Source organism: Chroicocephalus ridibundus, chromosome 20 (genome assembly GCF_963924245.1).
Source record: "Chroicocephalus ridibundus chromosome 20, bChrRid1.1, whole genome shotgun sequence".
Taxonomy (NCBI): Eukaryota; Metazoa; Chordata; class Aves; order Charadriiformes; family Laridae; genus Chroicocephalus; species Chroicocephalus ridibundus.
Window position 1 is genome coordinate 3,393,825 of NC_086303.1, and position 18,251 is coordinate 3,412,075.

The 18,251-nt window shown below is 62.3% G+C and overlaps 1 protein-coding gene across 3 annotated transcripts in view; it reads left to right on the plus strand.

Annotated features, from left to right (window-relative positions):
- The first annotated feature begins 863 nt into the window (after positions 1-863).
- GRM4 (glutamate metabotropic receptor 4) overlaps positions 864-18,251 on the plus strand; it is a 52,957-nt gene continuing 35,569 nt past the window's right edge. The window contains exons 1-2 of one of the 3 annotated variants that reach the window (XM_063356376.1): positions 864-1,307; positions 9,800-10,587. In XM_063356376.1, the coding sequence (XP_063212446.1) occupies positions 10,069-10,587 (519 nt within the window). In that variant the 5' untranslated portion in view covers positions 864-1,307; positions 9,800-10,068. Of the gene's footprint in view, positions 1,308-2,270; positions 2,377-7,548; positions 7,570-9,799; positions 10,588-18,251 lie in introns of those variants that run through there. The other 2 variants (XM_063356377.1, XM_063356379.1) reach the window with 2 other exon arrangements.

Here is an 18,251-nt window from a genome sequence, read left to right on the forward strand (position 1 = left end):
AGGTGGAGCTGCAGAGAGCCCTCCCCCCAGCTAGGCTGGGCACCCACCCACATGGGCTGGGTGCTCTCGCAGCCCCGGTGTGCAGGCAGGTGTACCTCCTAATCGCTCCGGTGACCGATTATCTCGCAGTCATTACCGTGATGGATTGGAGCAGTTAATGTGTCAATGGCCATTACTAGGGGGCTGTGTTTTCTCTGGATTAATGAATCGACACACCACCACCACCGGCTCCTCAGAGCTGCCGGGGGCCTGAGGGGGGGTGGGGGTTTGATAGCAAAAGGTGGCGATGCATGAGCTGTGAGCGGGGTGTTGCCATCATTTTGTGGGAGGCTGAAGAGAAGGGCGATGGCTTGGGGTGATGAGGCTCATCGCGGCCCTGGGGAGCTGCTCCCACCATGGGGAAGGAAAATTTGGGGCTGGCTGTTAGCGCACGCAGTGGGAGCCGCCCCTCAGTAGGCGGGTGTGGGGGGACCCTTCCTGACCCCCGCCGTGCACCGTGCTCCTTACTGGGTCTTGCGGGGCTTGGCAAAGGCGGGTGTGTTTGCATCCGTGGGGGCTGTTGTGGGCCTTTGCTTCTGCAAATTCTGAAATTAGAGGATGTGACCCGCGGGAACCGTGGGGTCTGGAGGCCCCGACGCCTGTCGGTCCTGCTGCTGCCTTCATGGCCGTGATGATGGCTGTAGGTGATGGGAAGGGAGACAAGGACAAGTACGAGCGAAATATGTCTGGATGCTAAGGACGAGGAGGTGCTGGGGGCAGCAGGGCAGGAGAGGGGCCATGTCCAACCCGCTTCCCACCAGCCGGGGCTTTTGCTGCCCTTCGTGCCCGGCGCTGCTCGGCAGAGGGGGCTTGCGGGGCTGCAGCCGTTCCCCCCGTCGCTGGGAGCCGGGGGGCAGCCGGGGGCGGATGCGGGGGTCCCCCCCGCCGCCTCCCCGCCGCGGTGCGCTAGTGCTTTAAAAGGCTGGCAAAGCCGGCGGCGGGCTTCCCAGCGCTTCTTCATGCAAAACTTCCCCGGCCCCGGCCCTCCTCCTCTTCCTCCTCCTTCTCCCCCTCCTCCCCCTCCTCCTCCTCCTCCTCCTCCTCGTCGCGGCTGCGGTGCGGGTCCCGCCCGGCTGCGGCTCGCTCGGCTCCCCGGGCCGGGGCCGGGGCTGGGGGGGGGCGGGCGGGTGGCAGTCGGGCTGCCCCCGCCGCATGCCGCAGGGCCCCCCCGGGGTTCCGGCGCCCCGCCGGAGCCGGAGGCGGATCTCGGTACCGGGCAGCGGCCGGAGACGGGGTCGTCGGCGCCGCCAACTTCGCGCTGCCCGCGGGTAAGTGCGGGGCGGCGCGGGAGGGGCGCGGAGCATCCCCGGGGCGCCCGGTCCCCCCAAAACCTTCCCGCAGGGGCTGGGGTGCCCCTTCCTCCCCCTCCCTGCAGCCCCGCTGCTCCCCCTCTTCCCCTCCGCAAAGCTCCAGCAAATTTTCTGCCTTTTCTTCTTATTTCTTTTTTTTTTTTTAGGGGGGGCTGCGACAGCGAGGGCTGCAGCAGGGACACCCCTCCGCCCCCCCGTTTGGCCCCCACCCTCCCGCGGCAGCTCCCCAGCTCCCCCCTCTTCCGCTCGTTCCATTATTCACAGTTGTGGGGCTGCGGAGCGCTGCCCGTCGCCACCCCGCTGCATCCCGCCGTGGGGGGGGGTGGGTTCCGGGGGGGACATCCCCTGCCCCAGTCCCCAAGCTTTGCCACCTTTGTCCCCCAGAGGTGCCATGAGCCCCGGCGTAGGCTGCGGGAGGGCAGCTGGGGGGCTCGTCGGGCTGGGAAGGGGCTTGGGGCAGGAGGCACCGGGCAGGGGCTGGTGGCCGTGGCCGAGCCGCAGGCGGGTGGTTGCCCTGGGCTCGCCTCGCCGCAGCGGGCAGGGCCCGCAGAGCCCGCCGCAGGGCAGGGCAGGGGCAGAGAGAGCCGGGGCTTTGCCCGGGTCGGCGGGGAAGGGGCTGCCCCTTCGAGCTCGGAGGGGTTTGGGGGGGGTAAGACCCTTCCCCGGAGCCCCGGAGGCACCCCCGGTTCGGGGCAGGGAGCCCCGCTCCTTGTGCAGACAGAGGTTCCCGGGGTTGATTTCCTCTCCGGAGCCTCTCCGGCTCCTCAGTGCTTTTTGGGAGAGTGGATCCGTGTGGCTTTGGGAGCCGCTGGGGAAGTTGGCAGCCGTGGGAAAAAAACGGAGAACTCTCCCACCGTCTGCCCGGGTGCAGCTCTGCTGCCTTCCTCCTCCTCCTCCTCTTCCTCTTCCTCCCGGCGTGATGAGTTTGCCATGCTCTGCCAGCCAGGTTATTTTTCTGTGGGCTGCTTCGGGCTTTGAGGGGGATGCCCGCTGCCTTCAGCGGTGGCTGCGACGGAGACGCTGCGGAGTGAGTCATTGCCATCGCTGCCGCCGGGTGACCTGTGGCTTGGGGCTTGTCGGAGGGATGGCACAAAGCCGGGCTGGGGTGACCAAAGCCAGGCTGGGGTGACTGGAGCAGCTCGCCAGCACTGGCCGCTCACCCGAGGCAGGGCCCAGGGAGGGAGGGAACTGAGCTGATCTGTTGAATGCAGTGAGGAGCTGCATGAAAATGCCAAGAGAAGTGCCAAAAGAAAAAGCTCATTTCCTTCCCTGCCTCCTCTTTCTATAAGCTGGGCTTTATCTGCACCAGGGCAGCAGGCAGGGGGTGCGGGGGGACGTGCTGGGCATGGCTTTGGCTGGGGGGAGAGCCAGGGCGAGAACCCCCCTCCTTGTATCCTGCCGCCGCCTTCATGCTGAGAGCCGCCGTCCGATGGGATGTGCAGAAATCCCGGCTGCTTTTGGCCAGCCTGGCCGAGCCGGGGGGAAGCAGCGCCGGGGGCTGCGGCGAGGGTGGTCCATCTTTGCGAGGGTGGCGGGTCCCTGCGGGCAGCAGTGGGCTCCAGCTGCCCCTGGTTGGGGGGGGCACAGGCAAGCCCGTTTTGGGCAGGGCAGCAGGCGCCGGGCTGGTGGTGCTGAGCTGCACCCTGGGGTGTCGAGGCAGCGGAGGGGGAGTTTCAGGGGAATTTTACAGCGGGAAGCGAAGCTTGGGCACAGCCGTGGTCCAGCCCCACATCCCGGGGGCCAGCGTCACCCTGCGGAGGAGCCCGCCGGCTCCCCGAAAAACGGCATCACGTGCTTCAACTTTGGCATCAGGCAGGAGGAGGATGGATTTGTCAGCTCAGCCACCCCCTTCCAGCTCTTCCCAGAAAGGCAACGGCTTGAAGATGTGGCAGGTCCTAATTATAACATAGGCGAACCCACTCCCGCCGCCCTCCCCAGCTTTGCGCCCGCTGCGGGCACCGTCTCTTCCTCTCGGGCTTCGTGTCTAATGGAGGGGTTTCCTCTGCGGGGTGGTCCGGTTCCCCGTGCCCCTGTACTGCGGATGGCCCTGCACAAAGCCTGGCTCGGGACGGGGGTCTCTGCCCCACCCTGGGGCTTTCCCAGGCTGGGTACGGGCAGGGGCTCGTGCTGCCAGACCCCGGTCTTGGGCCGTAGGTGTGATGGGGAGCAGAAACGCCGGGCAGTGCCGCAGGCACCGCTGGGGACCGGCAGTCAGGCTGTGCTCTTGCTCCAAGCCAGCGCCGCCCCAATTTGCAGAAGGTGATCAAAAATTAATTGCGGGATTTTGCTGCACGTGGCAGGAGCGGGGATGAGTGCCGGCTCCTTCCCTCCCTCCGGCCTCTCCCGGCTGGAGCTCTGTGCCTTGGCTGCTGGCAGAGACCCCGCGCCGCCTCCCGCAAGGTGAGCCCCTGCCATCTCCGCTTGTTCCGTGGCCGGATCCTGCTCGCCTTCCCCTCGCCATGCCGTCAAATCCTTCAAAGTGAGGGATTAGCGCTGGCCTGCTTGGCAGCGGGGAGGGGGGGGGGAGGGAGAGAGAGCTTGCCTGCAGTTAAGGAGAGATATAAATATATATATATAACATGATAAATATTCCCTGGGTCTGATCCGTGCCCAGTGGGAGCCTTTTTCTTCCGACTTCAGCATCCTTTGGGGGATGCTCTGGAGCAGCCAGGAGGGTGGCGGTACCCGGCTTTCCCCCCCGTGGGGCTCTGAGCCAGCTGCTGGCAGGACCCCGTCGCAGAGAGGTCGAGTCGGGACCCTGGTGATGGGCTTGGGCTTACGCAAGCATTGCGATAGCGGTTTGTGCATCGATCGAGGGATTGTTGGGGCGGAGGGAGAGCTGCATCTCGGAGCATGTCGGGTGGGTTTGGATGGTAAAATCTGGGGTCTCTGCTTGCCGCTGCCTGCTGAGCCGTGGCCTTGCTTTTCCTCCGAGCGAGCGCTGGGGTACTTGACCTGAATACTTAAGGTTTTCCCTGTCGAGAGAGAACCTAACCCGGCGTCCCTTCCCTCCGTGTCTAAATTCTGCTGTACTTCACGGAGCTTTTGCAATTAAAAAAAAACAACCCAGGAGCCGAAACGAAGTTCCCTGAAATCGCTTGCAAGTGGGGAAGAGCGAGCGTGCGCTAATTGGGATATTGTGCTGCGTGCCGGCTGGCCCCGCTTGCCGAAGGAATAGCAGGTGGGGAAAGAAACAGCCTTGATTTTCAAAAAAGATGCTGGCGAGCTCGCGGCAGCCAGCGTGGCAGAAGCCGGCACAGCCCTCCCAGTGCCGGGGCTGGGCTGGGGAGGTCTCTTTGGCGGTGGGCTGATGGGCGGCCGGCTCCTTGGCAGCCGAGGACGGGGTCGTGCAGGTGAGTGCTGGGCGCAGCCTCTCGGCCGCTTATTCCTACGTCTCCTGGACCACGTCCCTGGCTCGGCCTTTGCCTGGTTTAACAATCCCCATGCAATTTAGCGCAAAACCAGTGAGTGCCCTGGCTCTGAACTCTCTCCTGCACAGCCAAAGGAGCCTGGTCCTGCTGCAGGCAGAGCTCTGCGGTCCGTGGGAGCAGGGGCTGCTCGGAGAGGGGTGGGATGCTCGGGCCGCCCTGCGATAAGCCCTGCCTGGGACCCGAATAACTCGCCTCTCGGCTTCGCCCGCTGCCGGTGGTGATTGATAAAGCCGCGGTGATTAGCGTTCAGCCATCGCTTGGGTTGATGGCACATGAGATGTGAACTCGCCTGCCTGCAGCGGCATGGGCTCCACGGAGCTAATGGCAGTAAAATGACTTGGTTTTGACTGGGAGTCCTGCAGGGAGCGGAGCGAGGGAGAGAAATGGGCCGTTTCCTTCTTTATTTATTTATTTTCCCCTCTGAAGGAGCGTTTCCATTGCTGCAAAATCCCTGCATCTAGGGGCAGGTCTGGGGGGCTCCAGCGAAGACCCCCTCCCCCTGTGCTGTGCAGCAGCGATGGGCCAGGTCTCCTCTGGCCCCAGGGCTCGGGCTATCGGGCTTGCTCGCTGTGATTTGGGGGTGCCTCCGGGCCGTCTGTTCCCGGAGCTGCGACAGCACCAGGCTGGGGAAGGGAAATTTTACAAACAAAACCCATGCAATGCGTGTGGGGGGGCTCCAGCTGCCTCTCCTGGGGATCCACCAGCCCTGGGGAGTGACGGGGAGCGCTTGCCTTGGCCCCAAAGTCCTTGACCCCCACGACGGGATGGGCTGCCCAGCTCCGTGGCTGTGTGTCCCAGCGCCTGTGAGCATCTCTGGGCTCTGCGGGACGCGGCGAGCCCGGATTATGTCTCGCTGCAGCCCCAGCTGGTGCGGCGCTTGCAGGGATGCGTGGAAGGAGCTGTGGGAGAGGCAAAGCCCAGGATGGTCCCTGTCTCTGGGACATGATCCCTTCTCCAGGCGCTGGAGATGGTTTTGCAGCAGGAGCTCTGCCCGGCGCGGGGGAATTTTTTAATCAGCGTTTGATTTCTCCTGCCCAGCTGCGCCCTCGCTCTGCCCCATCCAGGCGCCTTCCTGGATGGTGATGATGGTGATACCGGTGTTGGCCGGTGGCTGGGCCACCACTAGAGGGGGGCAAGATGCCACCGTGCAGGACTGGCCCCGTGTCCTGGGGTGCTGGTGACCCGCAGGGCAGGGGCAAAGCCCGGGAGCCAAATGCTGCCCATGGCCCCTTTGGCTACCCCTGTCCCGGGGTGGCAGCAGCCCCAGCACCCGCTTCTGCAGCTCCGGACCCTCGTTAGATGATTCTGGCTCAGGCTGGGCAGTGACCCATGCCCGGGGTGTGGAGATCTGCTGGGTTTGATTAGTCCTCGTGCCGTTTTCCGGATGGCGGATCCGGCTGTGGCATGGCCGGGATGAGGGCGGTGGAAAGGCTCATTTCCCGCCGACGATGTGCTTGTGGGAAGTGGGAGGAAAGCAGCATTGCTCCTTCCTTTGGAGCTATGAGAAGTGCCACGCTGAGCGTTTATCCCACCCTGCACCTGACTTGTTGCAAATCCGCAAATATTTCTCCCCCTGGGGCGGTGCGGATGGGGCAGGAGGGTGGCTCCATCCCCTCGCTGCCCATAGCGCATGGATAAGGCTGTTCTCCACTCCGCCAGCACCTGCTCTAGGCAGGTGTCTCCCTCCAGATGTGCGTCTCCCTCCAGGTGTGTGGGACCGGCTTCATGGTGGAAGGGCTGCTTTGGGGAGGTGCAGGAGCTCCCTGGGGATGCAGAGGCTGGTCCCACACCTCGGAGGAAGGATGGGTTTCCCTCCTCCTTGCTCCTGAGCTCTAAGGTCCGGGTTCCTGCCTGCTCGCCCAGCCCCGCACGCTGCCCACCCCTCCGGGCGCATCCCCGGCACGGTGGGACCATGATTTGGGCTGTGGGGGGAGCAGCGGCTTGTGTGAGGCCGTGGGGATGCTCGGGGCAGGTGGAGGGTGTTGGGGAGAAGGGGATGCTCGTCTCCTGCTCCTTCATGACGAGCGCCCAGGCCTTTTGCAGCACAGGCACATCGAGTAATTCAGGCTGCATCTCCCCTAATGATTCAGCGAGGGATTCAAACCAGCTCCCCCCTCCCCTTCCCATTATTTGCGCTTTCTTCTTGCCTGCCGTGATATTTTTACCTTCAGTTCGTTCAGATTATATGATCAAAGGAGGCACAAAGGGGAGAGAACAGAGAGGAAAAAGCTTAAAAGAAGAAAGGGAGAGGCTGTGGGCTCTGGGGGCACCGCCAGCTCCGTGGGAGCTGCCGTGGTCTTGGAGGATTTTCCTGGGAGCGGGTCCACGTGGTGACCCTTCTCCGATGGGCAGAAATGTTGCGGCTCCTGGGGTAGGATGCGAGAGATGACCTGATTTCAGCTGGCGGGGGTAGAGGCGGGGTGCTGCAGTGTTTGAGCATCTCTGGGTCTCCCCATCACCTGCCTCCTCGCCACGGGCAGAGCCTGACCCGCTTCCAGGCTGCAGCAGGAGCTGCTTTCCCCGGCTCTGCTCCCTCTGCCGATGGGTGGGATGGCTCCTGCAAGGGAGGAGACGGGACCGTGCGGAGGGTTGATTCCTGTCCTTGATCCCCATCCCGGCGGCGGGGCGGGTGGGTGTCGTGCCGCAAGCGCTCCCAAGCTCCTGCCTTTTGAAGCAAAGAGCTCGGCACTGGGTAATTCTGGTTGCTTAAAAGCCCCGGCTGTCAGAAACGCTTTGGAGATGGGCCTTCAAGTGGCTCCGACGGGCAGGGATGTGCATAATTTATGGAGGTGAGTTGAGGCAAGGGCCCTCCTGGCTGAGGCGGCTGCGGAGCTGGGAATCTCCTCTGCGGTGTAAAGGGGCTCAGCTTGGCACGGCTGGCTCCGGCAGGCAGCACCCCTCGGGGCCGGCTCAGGATCCGGCCTGGCTCGGATGCCGGGGCTCTGCGCTTGAGCTGAGATTAATTTAAGCTGTTTCTTCGGTCTCGCCGTTGCAGCCCGTCCTGCTTGGGGAATGCATTTGCCTGCTCGGCTCTCCTCTGCTTTTTGGTGCCTTGCATTAATCATGCGCTGCCCTCGCAGCATCCATCATCAGCGGCTGCTTGGAGACAGCAGGGGTGGGATGCAGGGGAGGGCTTTCCAGAGGGGAAACTGAGGCAGGGGGCTGTGCTGCTCGGGCAGGGGCAGCTCCGGAGCGTGGGGAGGGGGACGAAGGGCTGTCCTACAGCAATCCCGGAGCACCCTGTGCCCACTCGAGAGGGTCCGTGGTGAAAGCAAAAGAGACAAGGTGAGGGCACAGGGGGTTGCAGGAGGATGGTGATAGGTAAGACCCCCCCGGGCTCCCCCCCAGCTGTGAGCAGGAGGCTCCTGCGAGGGTGCGGGGCCGGGATGGAGGGGCTGGGATGGGCTGAGCACCCTCTGCCATCTCCAGCAGTGGCTCTGGGGGAGCCGCCACCTCCAAGAGCCGTCGCGGGCAGTGGTGTGCTGGGGCAGCGGGGCAGGATGGCAGTTCCCAAGAGCAGGTGGGGTTTTTCCACCCGGTGAGAGGACCAAATCCCACCCTGAGCTGTTCGGTGGTTAATCGGGACCCAAGGGTGCCTCCTCCCCGTGCTGTGCTGCAGGACAGGGCTGCTCTTCGGTTGCTGCTTCTGGGGGAGAGCAGCTGGCGATGCCGAAACGCTCCCCACGGGCCGTGCTTGGTGCTGGGGCTGCTGATAACCCGTGGCCGTCGGGGAGGTTTTGGGATTCGGTCGGGATGCAGCGCGTGTCCCTGGGCACAGCCTGCCGGCATCGCCCAGGCGCTGCTCCCAGTGCCTTCCCCACCCGTTTTGCCCTCATTCTCTCCCTCCTTCCTCCCCCGTGGGCACCCAGCTCGGGGTCCGATGGCTTTTGCAGCCCGATGCGCTCGGCGCACAGCTGACCATCCATCCTCGCTGTTTTCAATTTGAGTGGACCCTCGGGTTGCTGGCCTGGGGCAGCCAGACAGCCAGACTCCCCCCGCGGCTTGGGCGAGCCCTCGGTGCTGTCGGTATTTGCTGCTGGAAGCCGTCGGTAACGGATGCTTGCAAGGAAGCAGCTGCTGGTTCGGAAATCAGTGGCCCGAAGGAAAAGCAGCAGGAGCAGCAACGCTTCGGGTAGTGATTCAGATCCGTAACGCCGGGTTTCGGCAGTGCCTGGCCGTGTCGGCTCTCGCTTAACACACGGATCAGCTCTGAGCCCGCGTGGTTTGCAGCGCGGTGCTCCAGACGTGGGGGACTCGTGGCAGGCGATTGAAAAACCGGTTGAGAAACAGCCCCCAGGTCCTTCGGCACATTGTGCCGGGGCTGGGGGGCGGCTCGTGGCTCTGACCCCCCCGCCGTGCCTGGCGGACCTGGGAGGAGGCTTGGGAAGATCTTCAGCCTCAGCTGGGGGCAGGAGCTTGGGTCTGGCTGGGCCATCGATGGGAATAAGGAAGGGGCAGGTGGGCACAGCAGGGGATGCTCAGGAGAGGAGGGGACTTGCCGCTCGGTAGAGGGGCTGTTTAACGAGCAGGTTTCTCCCCCAGTCAGCTCCCCAAATTGAGCTCAGCTTTAAGGTGGCTGCCTGGTTCCCGTGCCCGGCTGTGCCCTGGGGCAGGAGAGATGCTCTAGGGCGGGCAGGGCTGTGGGTGCATGTGAGGTTTGATCCCCTCTGAGATCCTGGGGCTTGTCCCACTTTGGAGGCTCCCCGAAGAGGGGATGGGTCCCGGTGTCTCCTTCCAGCCCCAAGCTGGCCACCGACCTGGTCCCGCTCCTTGGGGCAGAGCGGGCTGGGGGCCCCTGCTCTGGTCTCTCCACCTGGATGCGGTTTGGGCTGAGCCAAAGCAGCTGGTGGGAATCAGAAATCAAGTGAATCCCAAATCTTTTTTCTTTTAAAATAACCCGCAGTGTTAATTTCTGCTGGGCTCCCCAATGAAAGCTTGGAATAGCTGATGTCCTCTTCATCCTCCTGCTTAATTTTCTCTCTCTCTCTCTCTCCCCCTCCTGTTCCTCCCCTCCAAAAGGGCTCTGGAGAAAGGACCCGAACCTTTGCTTGGGCTCACATCTCTGCCGCCACCTCTTCTCCCTGGTGTAGCCATGCAGACCCCGACACCGTCCCGCAGCCTGGCTGCCCGCTGCTCCCCGGGGGACAGCATCACCGGCGGGAGCCGCTGACGGTGCCGGGAGCCCAGCAGGAGCCCACCGGGAGCCATGCCGCCCACCCGCGCCGGCCTCGCTCCCTGACAGCCGCCGGGTTTCGGGCCGCGAGCTCTGCCCCAGCACGGCTTTGGCGATGAGCGGGGGTTATTTTTGCATGGAGCGTCTCTCCTTCTGCCTCCTCCTGAGTGCCTGGAGCTGGGGGTGGGCGCCCGGGGGTGCCGCCAAGCCCAAGGGCCAGGGCTACCCGCACATGAACTCCATCCGCATCGACGGGGACATCACGCTCGGGGGGCTTTTCCCCGTGCACGGCCGGGGCGTGGAGGGCAAAGCCTGTGGGGAGCTGAAGAAGGAGAAAGGCATCCATCGCCTGGAGGCCATGCTCTTCGCCCTGGACCGCATCAACAACGACCCCGACCTGCTCCCCAACATCACGCTGGGCGCCCGCATCCTGGACACGTGCTCGCGGGACACGCACGCCCTGGAGCAGTCGCTGACCTTCGTGCAAGCCCTCATTGAGAAGGACAGCACTGAGGTGCGCTGCGTCAACGGCGGCCCCCCCATCATCACCAAACCCGAGCGGGTGGTCGGCGTCATCGGCGCCTCGGGCAGCTCCGTCTCCATCATGGTGGCCAACATCCTGCGGCTCTTCAAGGTAGGGCTTGGCGAGGGTAAAAATAACCGCTGGGCAAAACCACCGTGGGTGTTTTTGTGGTGTTTTTGCAGTTTTTCTCCACGCGTGCCTCTTCCTCCATGGCCGGAGGTAGCTGGTGTCTTTAAAACCCTTCTCCTGCCTCCCCCGGGTCCCCCGGGATCCCTTCCTCCATCCCCCTCCGGTGACGACACTTTTAGCAGGAGGATTTTTATCTCTTCTCCCCCGGCTTCATGGCGACGGGGGACGCTGACGCTCCTGGCGTCAGCGGGGCTGTGGGAGGGAGGTCGCCTTGCAGGGGGATGGATGGGGAGGTGGGCTGAGGATGGGGGGGAGGTGGGATAACTCGGGCTGGAAGGGACCGTGGGGGGCTCAGCCCACAACCCGTGCCCACGGGGGCCATCTCTGGGGTCAGACCGGATTGCTCAGGGCTTGGTTGTGGTGGATCTTGAAAACCTTTGAGGCTGGAGAGGGTCCAGCATCCCTGGAAGCTCCCCGCGGGTAACTCGCCCCCCTCCCCGCCTGTTACTTGAGGGGGTTTGGCCGGTCTGTGGGAGCGGTGTCACCTGGGGGGCTCATCTTGGGGGGACCCTGCCTGTCCCGCTCAGCACCCTGGGTGTAAGATACCCTTTTGCCATCATTGAAGACACGCCGGGCATCTCCCTGCCTGTGGCTCTCACCTGTAGACTAACGCTCTGACGTGCCGGCCCGCGAGCGGCTGAGAGTCGGGACCGTTCCGATACGCCCCACCCTGGCACCAGTTCTGGGGGAGAGCTCGACAGGGGGGTGTGGGTTATACCCCCACAACGTAAGGTCACACCGGGGCCAAATGGCTGGGCGGCCGCAGGGGTGCTGCGCTCGCTGCGGGGATGGAGGCAGCTATCGCCAACGGGGGGGTGAGGACGGCTGTGACCAGCCAGGGGACGTCAGCCAGGCTGGGGACATCGGTCCTGTGCCACCGGCCCTGGGTGCGCAGGGGGGACGGGGGCGCTGAGGGCTGCGGTGGGACGAGGGCTGGCTCTCCCTCCCGCTCTCCGTGCCAGCTGCGGGAAGGCTGAGGAGTTTATAATTACTTTCCCCCTCGTTGTGCATTTATTTATCCGCAGCGATGTCCCTGAGCTGGAGAGAGTGTTTGAACAAGAGCCCCCTCCGCAGCAAATGGCAGGGAGAAATGTAAATACTCCGCACGCCCAGCAGCGCTGGGAGCCCTGTGCTGTTCCCGCAGGGGGGGTCCCAGCTCTGCCTCCCCTCCCAGCACCCCGAAACCCCTCAGTTCTGCAGGGCTGGTGCCGTTTTCCTTTTTCTCTTTCCCTCCTCCCCTTCCTCCGCCGGCCCGGCACGCTGAGCGCACCGGGCGCCCTCCTGGGAGGGCTGGAAGCTGTTAGCGAAGACAGAAAAAACAGCGTGCTGATGGAGTTTGATTTTTCTGGGGTTTTTTTGTTTTTTTTTTTTTTTTAAATGTGTTAATGTTCCAGGCAACGAGTGAGAGGGCTATTCAATAATTAAAATAATATAAATTAGAGGGAGCGGGAGGAACTTAAAAGCTATTTGCTGAGACAAAAATGATTGAATGCTTGCCTCGGAGAGGAGGAGGGGGGCAGGCAGCGGGGAAGGAGGCAGGAGAGTGACAGTCGGAGGATGGAGGGTACCTGCATCCTTTCCAGGTTGTTATTATTTTTCTCCCCCTTCTCCTCCAATTTTGATCCTTGGGCAAAGCGGCCGTGACCCGTGCAGGAAGGATGTCACTGGGCTCAGATGCACCCATGCCCCAGCCTTGCACCGGGGACATGTCTGAAGCCCTGGGTGTCCCCAGCAGCTTTAAAATCCGGAGCTGATCTCAGCCCGAGGTGAGGGTGAGGAGGCGAGTAGAGGATGGAGACCTCAAATCCCCCGGGGAGGGGAGGATGCAGGACGAGCTCAGCCTTTCCTAGACAGCAGCGAATCCCTGCGTGGGGGTGAGAGGGTGTGAATGCCAGGGGGGGTGTGTGTGCAGAGTGGGTGCGCTCCCCGGAGCTCCCCAACATGGGGACATCATTCCCACGGGACGTGGGGGTCTCACCCCACCTTGCTGGGCACAGCCGTGTTCCTGCAGGAGCCCGGGGGGGGGCTCTTCCCCGCCACCCGCCCCCGCCAAGCCACGACCTGAGAGCTGCTGCCGCTCTTTGTTATTCAAATAGTGGGTTTATGGCAGGGACATGCTTAAAATGAAAATAAGGCAACTTCCATTTCACGCCGCCGCTGACCTTTAAGCGCGGGTGACTCCGCTCTGAGGTTCAGCAAAGCGTTTGCCTTCCCTCGGCGCTGCTGTGCGGGCGGTTGCCTTTGCCCGTTCCCGGGGGAATGATGCTTGCTGGAATTCTGGCTCCGGCCATGGCATGGTGGCACCAGGCGAGTACCGCTCACGTCCCCCTCGGCGCCCGCACCGGGACCCCTCGGTGTTCCCCCGGCGAGGGGCTGCGGGGGTAAAGTGCTGGGAGCCGAAGCAGGGGCACCCATCCCCACGCTGGGGGAAGCACCGGGGGTGTCTGCCCTGGACGGGGCTCGGTGCCCCCCCTGCCCGCAGGCAGCTGGTGGGGGAAGCGTGGTGGTGGTGGGGGGTGCATTGTAAGTGCCCTGTAAGTCCATTGATTTTTAAATCGCTGAAGTGGTTCTCCAGGAGGGTTGCAGCGCATCCAGCGAGCGGCACCGCCACGAAATCAATTAGAAAGTCCAACAAGGCGAGGAGCAAACAGCTTCCCCGCTGCCCCCCCGCCAGCGCCCGGGTGTGCGCTCACAGCCCCGCGCCCCTCGGGATGCGGGCAGGAGCCCTCCCTTCCCTTTGCTTTTCACCCAGGGCCCCCCTCGCCCTGTCCCGGCAGCCGGAGGTGGGTCGCAGCAGGTCTGCATCCCTCCCTGCAGACGCTGCAGAGCCCTCGCTGGGAGGGGGTCACAGCAGTTCCCCCCCCCCCAGTTTATCCCTGGGAGCTTGGAGCAGCCCCATCTCTATCTCTGACCATACACGTGGCGGAGGTGGCTGTTCCTGCCCTGGGGTGATGCTGGGTGTCCCTCCCTTGTGGTCCCTCTCCCCATCCCACACTCCTCTCCCTGCTCCATCCCCGCTCCCCTCGCACACAGCCCACTATCCCCCCCTCCCCCAGCAGCAGCAGTGAGCCCAGCCCCTCCCTGCCAGGGGTTTTGTCGCTCCCGCGCTGCATAAATAAATAACGTGTCCTTCGTTAGATGCCACCGTCTAATTAAAGCTGTACATCAGCGGAACAACTTGCAGATGCGGCATCCTCTGTCCAAGCTGGTTTCATCACTCCTCGTAGCTCTGCCTGCAGAAAAACCTTCCCCCAGATCCCTGGTCTCGGCTCCGTGTGATAGCATCTCTCTGGCGTCACTGCCAGAGCTTTCTGGCACGCTCCAGCTCCTTCCCACCCCTCTCCGCCAGCTTTCCAGCCCCAGCTCTACCCACTTTCTCCCGAACCACCGCAGCGATGATGGTGTGAAAGGAACCGGGTCTGTCCCCTGCAAATGCGATCCCCAAAAAGCCGCGTCAGGGGCTGGGGCACATTTTTCAACCCCATCCCGAAAAAGCTGGGACGTGATGAAGGCCAAGCGCTCAGCCAGGGTGAGAGGATGGACTCCACGCACGCCGGACGCTTTGAGGCGCTTGTTTTCTTCGTGGCGGCGAGTGCGGCAGCTCCTTTTTAGCGCAGGGGTGTTGTACAGCATGAATAATTCACCTAATGGAGGACGATGCCCGTTGCCTGCGCGGCGGGAGCCGGGGGTGCTCAGCACCTGCAGGCACGCGAGGGTTTGAAGCCTGGGGCTGGGTTGCTGCAGCCGGGAGGGCGCAGAGCTGGATCAGACCCCGGGTGTGACCCCCCCCCCCCAGGCTTCTGTCTGCTCCCCACCATGGGGGGATACCCCGAGGCTTTGGGGGGGCGGTGAGACGGGAGGGATGCTGCACTGGGCACCGCGCTTCCCCACTTAGTGGGTAGATAACCTTCATGAAGCGGGGAAGGTGGAAATGGGCCGGGGGAACGCTCTGATTAATCACCCGCTCCTGCCACTTCGTTTCCTTGGTCTTCACCGGGTTTATTAAAACAGATCACAGCTGCCTGGTTCCCCCGGGCTGCCCCGGCCGTGGTGGTTCCCCCCTCGGTGCCTGGGCACGGCATGGCGAGGAGGAGCAGGAGGCCGAAGGCAGGGGGTATGGCATGTCCAGCGAGCAGCATGCCCAAGGGCAGCATCCTCAGCTCTCTGCATCCTGTGCTTTGCTCTCAGACGGGATGGGAGCTGTTTTTTTGGGAAAAAGGGCTGCAGCCACCCTCCGGCAGCACTGGGGTTTTCCACTGGAGCTGCCTCCCCGGCGTGGAAAGCTGGGTCCATGAGCAATAAAGAAAAAGGTTTTTTTTTCTCATCTCTGTTTTTACATCCTCCGGCACCCCTGGATGAGCATCTCCTTTCGGCGTAAGCCCATGCCAGGGCTGGCCGGGAGAACCTCCCACAGCTGCCGCTTCCCGGCGCTTTATTTCTTGACAAGAGCCAGATTTATTGAAGGGACCGAGCAGGCGGTGCCCGGCCGGCGTCAGCCCCAGCGTAGGAGCTGCCTGATTTACATGCTCGGTTTAACAGGTTGCGGCAAAGGAGCTGGTGGGTCGGGGAGTCCATTGCTCCCTGCCCCAAGCTGTGTCCCCTCGAGCGTGGCTGGCGTGTGTCACCCCGGAGCGGCTGCTTTTTGGTGGCACCGGAGCTGGGAAATGGAGGAATTTGTTATCGGTTTCGCGTCGTGTCGGAGCATCACGATGCCCGAGCGGTTTGTCTCCCCTGTGCAGTAGGAGCAGTTCCCCCCATTTTCACCTGGGGAAACTGAGGCACAGAGAGCCGGTGAGCAGCCCAGTGTCTCGTCTCCTGGTTGCAGGATCTTAATCGCTCTCCGAGGAGATGCCGAGGGCTGATCCTCTCTTGGCACCAGGGCTGATCCTGCCCCCTGGGGAAGGGGCAGTGGGACGGGGGGGCTGCAACTCACTGTGCTCCGATGACAAGGTGTGACCACCCCCCCCCCCACTCAGCCCCTCGCTCCTCCAGTCCCTGCAGTGCTTTACACTCTCCCTAATTAAAAGCTGCCGTCCAAATGGCTCGATGATGGAAATTCTAATTAAATCAATTCCATCTTGTCGGTGAACCAGAGGTTTGCATAAGATATGCATGAAATTAATAATTATGGTTAGGGAATTAGCTGCTCCCGACCTTGTTTCTGGCGGGGGGGGTTGGTGCCGAAGCCCCTTCTCGTGGGGATGCTCCCGACCGGTGTCTGCGGCTCTGGCTGTGCAATGGCCCGTGTGTTTTTCGGCTCCTTCCCCCCTGGCTGCTCAGGCTGATGTTCGGATTGATGGTTTAAGTTGAAGCATCGCAGCCCCGCAAACCTCGGCTGGGGCCGTGCCGAAATCAACGCTTTTTGCCTAATTCTCCCCAATCTGGAGGGATTTCTGTCTGCCACCGGTAGAGAAAATGCCGCGCCAGCTCGTAAGCTGGCAGTAATGTAATGGGTACGGAATCAAGGCATGTTTGTGGTGCATTTGAGGTCGATCACACCAGTCCATTGACCCAGGGGCTGGGGGGAGCAGGATGACACCCCCAGCCCCTGCTCCTGCCAGCTCTCACCCTGAGGGACATTTCTCCAGGTTGGGGGTGCTTCTGGATGATCCCGACTCTGTTTCTGAGTTCAAAAAAAGGGAAGAAGGAGTTTTCACCCCCTGCCCTGCGGTTACTCCCCACTCTTGATGGGACAAGGAAGGCTTGGGGTGCAGGAGAGCTGGTGCTGCTGATTCCCCCCCCTGGTATTTATCCCGGGCTGGAGATGAGGCAGGCAAGGTGCCACCGATGCCCAAATACGCAGCTGAGTTAAGTTTCCAGCTTCACCTCCCCACCGCATCCTCCTTCTTTCTAGGAACCTTGAATTCCCTGCCTGCATTCTGCTTTTATGGACCTAAAAGGACTTTTGTCTTTTATCTGAGAAAATAGCTGGTGCCAGGAGTTGGGCTATTGTAGACCAGGAGATCAAAAAGGCAGAGGGGGAAAAAGGCAGAAGTCGTCTATGAAACGGTCATTTGGGAACTAGTATTTTATTTTCACTTCCATCCAAGGCAGAGGAGCGAAAGAGAAAAGCTCTTTCTGTTTGTTTATTAAAATCCAGCTTCCAGCTTGTAACCTGTAGATCAACAGGTATTTTCTAGGCTTTGTTTTTCCAGCAGGGCCTCGAGCAGGATGGGCAGCCCGGGGGTGCCCCGGCTGGGATGGGATGCTCGGTGGCACGGGGAATAGCTGTGAAATCTCCATCAGGGAGGAGGCAGGGATCTGTTTAAACTAAAGTACTTGGCAAAGAAAAAGAACATTGGGAAAGGATCTTCTGGAAAGGCAGTTTTGCATCCTTGCCCCTAAATCTGCTTTCACGTGGGCGCCGCTGCTTCCCGCGCCCTCGTCGCATGGGCAACGCTGCATCCCGTCGCCTCCCTCCCAACCCCCCCGTGTCCATCCTTTGGGCAGCCGCTGCCACAGGCAAGGCAAGGAGGGAGAGCGGGCACGGAGCAGCCCCCCCGCCACGTTCCCCCCCCACCACCCCCAGGATGAATGATTGCCAGCCCAGCGCCTTGCCTGCTGAGCAGAATTTTAATTGAGTCTCACGCACCGGCTCCCGGTCACAGATACCCAACGAGCAGATCACAGCCCCTCGGAACGGAGCACAAAGCAGATTGTCACAGAGAGTAATCCTATTTGCGCCTTGATAAAGATTCCTTCCTTTCCCATTCCTTCTCCATCTCTCCCTTTTTTTTTTTCCATCTTATATTTTGCAGGTAGGTGGAAGGGTGGCTGCTCCTTTCCAGGGGCCTTTTAGCATTCAGGTGGAGTCGTGGGTTTATAACATCGGTATCGCATTTAATAGCGCGCGCGAGAGAGAGAGGGGAGTGGAAGAGGGGAAAATAATGGAGAAACAAAGGAGAAACTGTGAGATGCAGCCTGGGAGCAGGAGCGGGGGAGGATGGAATGGGTCGTGGGGGCTGGAGACCAAGGAGGGTCCGGGGTGGCTCCGGTGCAAGTGCCCCCATCCTTGGGATGCCGCTGCCCAACCGGGCTCCCAGCAAGGTGGCTTGATCTTAGAACACAAACTAGGCTTCCCACAGACCCCAAACCTCTCCCTGGCTTCTCCGAGCCCACCCAGGTGTCTCTGCTGCTGGGAATTGGCTGATTGCTTAATGGGGAGTGGTGACGGGGGAGGCTAAAGGCAGCCTGAGCTGATTTGGGTATCCAGCAGCACCCAGGTGTCTGCTGAGCCCGGGCGATTACTGGGATCCAGTGCAGCCCCTTGTGGCTCCGGCAGCATTTGTGCTCCTGCAAGCTGCAATTACTGAATTATTCCTAAATTGGATTAGAGGGAGCAGGAGAGGCGGAAAGTCCTCTAAGAGCTGGAGATGGCTGCTCTGTACCCGCTTGTCCCCAAGGTACGGGGTGGTTTGGGATGGGCGATGCCCTGGACTGTTTCTCCTCCCTTTGCTCTGTCCTGGCAGCAAAGCAGCATCTGGGGGACAGCGAGAGGGTGGCCGGACCCTTCCCTGGGCCATGACCCGGCTCCAGGTGGGGCGTCGCGGTGTCTGCAGCGCTGCTGCCCTGTAGCTCCAGCCCCT